Source organism: Teleopsis dalmanni, chromosome 2 (genome assembly GCF_002237135.1).
Source record: "Teleopsis dalmanni isolate 2A chromosome 2, ASM223713v2, whole genome shotgun sequence".
In the NCBI taxonomy this organism is placed as follows: Eukaryota; Metazoa; Arthropoda; class Insecta; order Diptera; family Diopsidae; genus Teleopsis; species Teleopsis dalmanni.
Window position 1 is genome coordinate 81,471,192 of NC_051847.1, and position 8,694 is coordinate 81,479,885.

The following is an 8,694-nucleotide window of genomic DNA, read 5'->3' on the forward strand; positions in this document are numbered from 1 at the left end:
TTTGGAATTGCACGATGGAATTAGAATCCGGTTCTCTCTCGCTTTGCCCGCCAAGTTCCATACAAAAAATATTTGGTAAAATTAGTAATATAAATTCATGCGAAAAATTAACACGACTGCTTGAAATGTGACTTTCTGGGCGTAAACCGGCACATTTATTGATATTTTGTATATGCAATTTTTATCTCAAATATAATGTACAGAAATATACATAAATATAACTATTTTATTGGCATAGCATATAACGAGCAAAAAGATACACAGTAAGAGGAGAGTACTTTTATTTGACAAATAATTTTATGCTTATAAATAATAAAATTATTAAAAAATGTTATATGTGAAGTTTTTCTTATTATAGATATTCTTTCTTTTTACCCATATTAGTTAACAAGAAATAAAAAGTGTACACAGTTATCGTAAATATAATAAAGCCTATTCAAATCAATATTCCAGAAAAATTTATTTATTTTGTTACCCTTACCAGGCACTACCTTGTATGGTCTAGTTTTATTCTACCAGAATGGAATTATCTGCCTAAACAGCTAACAGCGTTAAGTACATGCACTCGATTTACAAAAGGAGTATATACAGAAATTTGAAAAAACAAATCGTTTACTAAAATTAAAACATGTTTTAAGAGCACAAGATATAAAAATCAACGAAGAAAAAATATTGTCTGCCTTGTCTAACAAACTCAATGCTTCTATGCAAATGGCTGTCTTAAAAACTACTTTTAACGCACGTCCGCACGTCGATATCTGTTGAAGTAATATAACAACACTAGGCCCGATCTTCTATACAGTTATACTGAAGCATAATATTCAAAGAGTTTAGTCAGATTTCTTCTATATGCGCAATCGACACGATATACCTTCCTCAAAGCCATGCCCTCAGTATATTGTGCAATGACAATACCTCGACAACAGTAATGGCAACTCTACTGTTTACTATATTAGTAGTAAATGATTGCTTATACCTATTTGTGTTATGGAAAAATCTGTTATGTGCAACTAAAGAAAATACCAGCAGATCTTTGAAAACAGTGTTATGTCTTTAGTCCTCTAACAGTTTCCATTTACATATTTCAAATAGGCACTCATCAGAGTGGAGGGCTAAAACACTGCATGTCTAACAGACATGGCCTCTTCAGTTGGCTAGTCAGTTGGTTAGTCAAGTACGAACTCATAAGCGCAGGTTGTTATTTAGTTTTTTTTATGACATTATAAGAAGCTTTCTTTTATGAAGAATGTTCCATAATATCAAGCATATAAGCTTTACACTTTTGCACTGTATAACTGCACTTATTTTGATTATTATCAAAATAATATATTATTTATTTGACAGGTGAAAAGGATTTACGACAAAGTTAAAATTATTTAAATGAATTAATTGAATATCAATTCTTAGTATAATATTGCAATAAATTTATAAAATTTTTAATGGTTATTATTCAGAGTTTATTAAGATAGTGAGTTATGTTAAATAATATTGATAACCAATAAAGTAGACTGGTAAATTCATTTCCCATTTTCTTTAAATATGTAATTTATTTTTTCAAGTCCATTTCTCATTCACTCTAAAAATATAATTTATCTTTTTGTTAAATCTATTTCTCATACTGTCTAATTCATCTTTTTAATATAAAAATACATCAATTAATTTGGAATAATTTTTTCTAGCAGCAATCTTAGAGATATCGCATTATTTCATAAACAAATAAAAAAAAATTAACTTTGCTATAATTTATATTAAATAGTCAATATTTTTAGATATTTATTTAAAGTATTAATAAATGCAGTTATAAAATTATAAAAGAATAGTTATAGTTATAAAAGATTTAATAAAAAAAGAATATTTATTGCAACAACTTTCTTTATACCAGAATATAGTATATAGTTTAATTGCATTAAGAACAATCATTACTTATTCAATCATTGTAGAAAATTGGTATAATAACTATGTCAATATCTCAAATGGAAATAAATAACAACATAACTTATATTTGATTTTATTACAAAATTTTATAAGGAATTTTAAATTATTTATTTTAGAACACAATACACTTTTTTTATAATAGTTAAAGATTTAGAAAGTTAAGTAATTTAGGTAGAGTTGATTTGAAATAAATATTTTATTCCTATATAATATACTAATATATATATATATATATATTATAATATATGTGAAATAATAATAAAAGAGCATTTCCACTTTTCAGAGTCGTTTTCTAAAGAAATTGAATATAGTATGTACCTAAGGCTCCGACAATTTGACGTCATTTATGAGTACAGAAATCTAACCATCTAGAGACTGCCATCTCTAAAGGTTCTTCTACGCTTTTAAAAAACACTAAGTAAGGTCAAATTCATCACAGGTCAGATGATTAATTGTGCTTATATACAGAATTATAGAAAGCGAGATATATTATTTTTAAGAAGAGTTATTATTCGTTGAAAAACTTGTGAATCAATAATAGTTGAAATAACTGAAGAACATGATAAACCACGAAAATACAATAAGTATTTGAATACAACATAAAATACTTGAAAGTGTTATGTATTTGGATTCATGACTGTGGAAATAATCTACAACAAAATAACATCTATTGGAGAAAAGCTAGTCATAGGAGAATTCATAGAAAAAATTATTTAACAAATATATCATTAGAAGCTTATAAAGTTATCATTCGAAAAATAAAACATCTAGCAATAAAAAAAAAGTACTTGAATGTTCCAACGATCAATGAATTTAAATCGTCATATATGGGAAAAAGAAATACTCTGAAATTAGCTGTAGGTTAGGTTGAAGTCACAGCTTTTTGCACTAAAGCTGTGTCACCACAAATAAGTCACTGTCCTTCTGCCAAACCTGAAGAACCGTCTGGAAGGTAGCAGATCGAAGCATCTAGCCCATAAACTATTTCTTTCCTATAATCTATAAATTTTCCTTTTCTTCTAATTTTAAAGAAAGACAACTTTGACAGGTCAGTTAAGAAACAGGTGTTCAAAGAATTTATGTATTCTCCTATACAATGATGACTACTGACACAACTCGGACCTCTCAGCACCGAACAGTTGTACTTAGTCGATACCGCTAAAATTGAAGTAGCCAATTGATGCGATTTAGTCTAATTAGAACCATGTTGAGAGTTATGATCGGATTATAATCTTTCGGGATACAGAATTTGATATGGAATTTACTTTTGTATATTGAATTGGTCTTGATAATAACTTGCAGTTTTGTGAAGACACATCACAAGGTATGTGAGACAACTGGCATAAAATAATACAAAATATAAAATTATATTTATTTATAATTATAAAATTATTGCATTGTGAGCAATATCTAATACATTCGCATAATATAAAATTGTAAATTAAAATCAGTTAAAGAATCGATTAGCAATCTTAATTTTTACGGAAATGATCAAACAATGACTGAGATTAATTAAATGCTTGTACTTATATTTAATTACATTTCCATTGGATAATTACAGTATTAATAGAATCTTCATAATTGCAGCAAGTTTCTCTTCATTTAACTAATAATGCATGACCAGAAACTGACTTAAACCTCAAAAAAGATGTTTAAAAAAAACAACTATAAATATTGTACCTTTATATACTTTATGACAGTTAAATAATATGTAATAAAGCTCATATAAAAGTTATTAATTATTTTTTTCATTTTTTATTTAAATGCAATAAAGAGAAACCTTGAATTATAAAAGATTTATTATGAAGATTTTTTGAAAGTTTCCTTTCAAGCTGAGTAATAAGAAGAATAATATTCTATTTAATCATAAATTAATTATGTCATAGCACTTTTGTAGATAAATTATTGATTGGTTACTGATAATATTTACATTTTAATAATGTAATTTAATTATTAATTAATAAAAGCTAATAAATGTATACAAATGATTTATAAATTCGAATTAGACATAATATTGGTTTGAAGATCAACATTTCTCTTATATTTATTTTTATCTTAGTCAGAATAGATATTTTAAAATTAACAATAAATATTAAAGTAAAAATATTGCTTTACAACAATTCTATTTTAGAGAATAAATAAGTAAATTATATTAAAGTCTGAACTTCTTATAAAAAATGCAATTAGGATCAAAATAAATCATCTTTACTTCTATATTTAATATATATTTGATAGAATGTACAAGATTGTTGGACTTTTTATTGATCTTTTAAAAAACTTTTGCGGCTATTTTTCAAAATCTACTTGTATTGTTCCATAAAAATTGAGTTTGAATCAAAATATTAAATACTAATTCGATATAGCATGACTGCAGATCTCTCATTGAGTTTTTATGTTCATATATAGTTAATCTACATAATCACAAAGTATCTAATATTTTTGAATTGATTTGAATTTATATCTCATTTACAACACAAAAATTAAATTTGAAATATCGCATGTCGTGCTTATTTTAAAAATACATAAACTGTTTTACTAAATAATTTTTATCTTTATTGACCTTATTTCTTATCATAATAGTTCTAGATAACTGATTATCTAAATTTGTAAGCAAGCATCTAATATAAAACGAAATAAAATGCTTTGTAAATAACTACGATTTCTTTTAGAAATAGATTTACACTATCGAACAAAGCTTTAGCTTACGGCTTAAAACAATGTTTTTTTATTTCGAAATCAAGAAATTTTGGTGAAAATGATAACAATCGTGCATTTTTGGCCGGCAGAGCATGAAGTCGTAGATTTATTTTCTCAAAACCTATTTCAGAAGTCTATGTTTTTCGTTAAGCTGATGAGAAGACTTTTCAAAGTACTATGGCCCATTAGGACGAATGACATCCTCAGGGACTTCAAAATTGATCCCATCAAAAAATACATAAAGGATTGAGCCTTGAAACTATATGTGGAAACTGACAGACTTACCAACACCGCGCTATCAAATCTCAGAATGTCTACAGGCTCTTCGGGGAAGTATGCAGATCTGAAGTCAATTATTGCTTAGTCTGATGAAGTGATAAACAATAATCCAGTGAAGGCGTAAAGAGGGGTTTTGAAAATACCTCGAGTTAAGCAAGAGTAAAAGAGCTTAAGTGCACTGGCTCAAATAGCTTCAACATTATATATTGATATGAACCTACAATTTTGAAAAAGTTCTAATGCTTTTATGAAAATATGTATATCAAAATTTATTTCAGAAAATGAAATTAAATCTATATATGCAACTAATTCAACACATATTTAAAGAAAAACTATAGCAGAAGCAAATTCAAAAAATCCTTTCTTGAGAACCCAAAATACTAACAGAAACTGATATTGAAGGTTTCTAATAATTATCCAAAAAATTAAATTGATTAAAATTATAGAAGTAGTCTTCAATCAGGAAAGTTTGTATTACAGAAACCTTTTATAAAGGTAAATCACTAAAAAAGAGAACGTAAAGTAAAAGCCATATGATAATGCAACGAACCCATGACGTAGTCTGAAATAGACTGGCCATTTGAAACCTCAACTGACGTAGTGAAAACACTTATCTTAATATGTACACATTTTACTCAATAGGATAATATGTAGTCAACTTTAACCAAAACTATTCTGTTTTGTAGAAGTCTTAAGTATATAAAAAGTAATATGGAAAAAATAAAAATCATACCACTATACGATAAAAATGATGTATTTATTCTCTTTTTTAATTTAACACTTTAGAAGTTATTTTTTGCTGGTTGAGCTGAAATATGCAATCAATTTTTCTCTTGGACATTAGGGTCTTAGGGGCTTGAATTTTTAGCAAATTCACAACGAATAAATACATAAATATTACCGTTAACATTCTTATCAAATACCCTTCCTTTCCTCTCAAAATATGGGATTTTCAAATATTTCTTTAAATCATTCTTTAAAAAAAAACAATCAAGAAATATTTGAAAAATTGATGTTTTCGACTGAAAAGAAAAGGAAGTTTGAGACAAACATTTTCATTTACTTATTCGAAAGAAATCTCTGAAATTATATTCGTATATCCTAAAAAAAAAAAAATTTATTTTAAAACCTAAAGTTTTAACTTTAACTCATACTGCCAGAAATCCGACGTTTACAAAAAGAACGGGTTGCAGATTGAGAAATCAAAATAAGAGAATTTATTTTGGCACAATAGATTTGGATCCAAATGATGAATTAATAATGATAATAATAATATAAAAATTTATGTATCTTATAAAGTAAAAATGTTTGTTATTATATACTTCTGGGTTATATTTGTATACTATAATAAAAATAATGTACAGATCATAAAAATTCGATGCTAGAGAGAACTTTATTAAATAAAGTTTATATTTAATATTACTCAATATATATATTTATATGAAACTTATACAGAAATACGATACTTTCAATTTTTAGATAAATAATAAAATCAATGATAAGAAGCAAATAACTTTTTTTTATATCAACTAATGACTCTCACACAAAAATATCTACGGATATAGTAGAGTGGAGACTACTGGTAAGTTAAACACAATAAATATATAATAAAAAATTTAATTCAAGATCATAAAAAGTTTTGCAAGGGAAATACTTTTTTAGGAGTATTTATACAAAACAAATATAAATAAATGAATTTATTATTTTTTAATATTTCAAATGTCTTTAAATGAAATTCAAAACAAGATAATTTCATTTTTGGTTCGTTAGATTCAAGTTTATTCATTCATAGTAACTTATCAAGAAGAACAGACAGCTTCTCCATGTATGACTGGCTGTATTGTATATTTATCTGTATAAAGTACAAGTACATGACGGCGCAGTTTATTTACTCAAGCGCTTAACAGCAAGGCAAACTCCATAAGATTCTGTTTACCTTTACGTATTTTGTTTGCGTACTTAAAAATTTTACGCATGTTAAAATGTAGGTTACTCAGTTGCGGGCCAAAGTAGCTGAAGAGCAGTACTGTGTAGGGGCGTTTTATAAAGAATTCCAAATTATAATATAAAAAATGTAAAGAGTGCAAATAGAAAATGCCCACATTGCGCTGTTAATTAGTTTTTGTATTTATTCACGAAAGCTCTTGACTTTTCAGAATTTTAATGCCTCAAATCCATAAAAACCGAAATATGAAAAGAAAAAATGCTGACTTTATGGCTTTTAGAAAAAATATTAAAGTATAATAAAAGTCGAAAAGTAACTGGATTGAGTAGTAAACAAAGTTTATTAAATTTATTTAAGTAAAATAATAATTAGTACATAACAATGTCAAGAGTCAGTTCAACAAAGGAGTGAGAAGTCGAGAAATGGGGAAAGCCGTACATAATTCTGTCATTCATACGCACTGTTGGACAGTTTTATTGCTCTCTTAAGCGTTTTCTCATTGTATAGGTATAAAGTTTTTCAAAGCAATAAATATACTTAACAGATTGGTAAGCAGATGGCTTAAAAGTAAAAACTAATTGATTTTTAATATTTGATCCAATATAATTAATTCAAAGGGTGATTGAAGAAAATTATATAAATTCATTATTTATATATAATACATACATCATACATAAAATTTATATGATATATATTACGTATATGCTTTCTAAAAGTTACTGGTAACTCGAATGGAGAATATTACGTAGCTCATAAAAATATTTATTGTAAATAATTCTCATCAACAATTAGATAAACTTTTCTTTATACATTAAATTATGTTTCCGCGTTTTCTCCGGTGACTAACCTTCACCGTCTCCGGGTATTGTCATTAGGCAATACCTGTGGATATAGTTCCATAACCATTTAAGTAATTATGGAGTCATGACAGTGACAATCAGTTAAGAGATAACTGGGGGTTTGGACACTAAATTATACAAATTAAAATTATGTTAGGTTATACCGGCGATCCTATGAATCCACTTAGACTTGCAGGCTCATAATACTACCGTACAAGTAACTCGGAGGTTTCAAAACCACATTGAACCATCAGCAAAGCTTAAAATGCTTTTTTGAGAGTGGACATGGAGTTGACCAAGTTTCTTAAAAAAACCTCTTAAAATAATAAATACAGGTGGTCCTGGAATTGGCCAAGAAAAACCCCTAAAAATAATAAATCCAGATGTAAAGTACGTTCATTGTACTTATTCAGTGATATGATAAAAAAAAATTGTAGCGATAATTGTTACTAATTCCATACATACCTACTAATATAGCATTTTACAAAAAAATATGTATTGACGCCAAAGGCTTATGAAGGTTATCTACATTCATAAGAAGTGCCCAACTCAAGCCCAGTAGAATACAACATAACTAAACATTAATATGAAATTCAATATAGGAAAATATATCACTCACTTCTATGATTTATAACATACACTTCACATCTCTTACATATGTACTTATATTAAATAGCTTTAAAACAGGACTAACAACAGCACTTTGTTCTGAAATTTATAAAAAATAATATACCGTGATAAATATGGTACCATAAATAAAATATGAAACGATATAGTATTTTACATAAAATTATGTGAAGACGCCACAGGCTTATGAATGTTATCTGCATTCGTAAGAGGGCCAAACACTAATCCAGTCGAGTACTCAATAACAAACATTTATATGAAATTCAATATGGGAATATATATCATAAACTTCCCTTATTCATAATATACATATCACATCTCTTATATATGTTTATTTAATAAAATTATGAATATTAAATAGCTTCAAAATGC

General features: G+C 26.8%; 1 protein-coding gene across 1 annotated transcript in view; it reads right to left on the minus strand.

Moving 5' to 3' along the window:
• The window catches only part of LOC119674920, a 32,313-nt gene extending 24,585 nt beyond the window's left edge, over positions 1-7,728 (minus strand). The window contains exon 1 of the mRNA XM_038086078.1: positions 7,704-7,728. Coding sequence (XP_037942006.1) covers positions 7,704-7,728 — 25 coding nt within the window. The remainder of the gene's footprint in view (positions 1-7,703) is intronic.
• Positions 7,729-8,694: the final 966 nt, after the last annotated feature.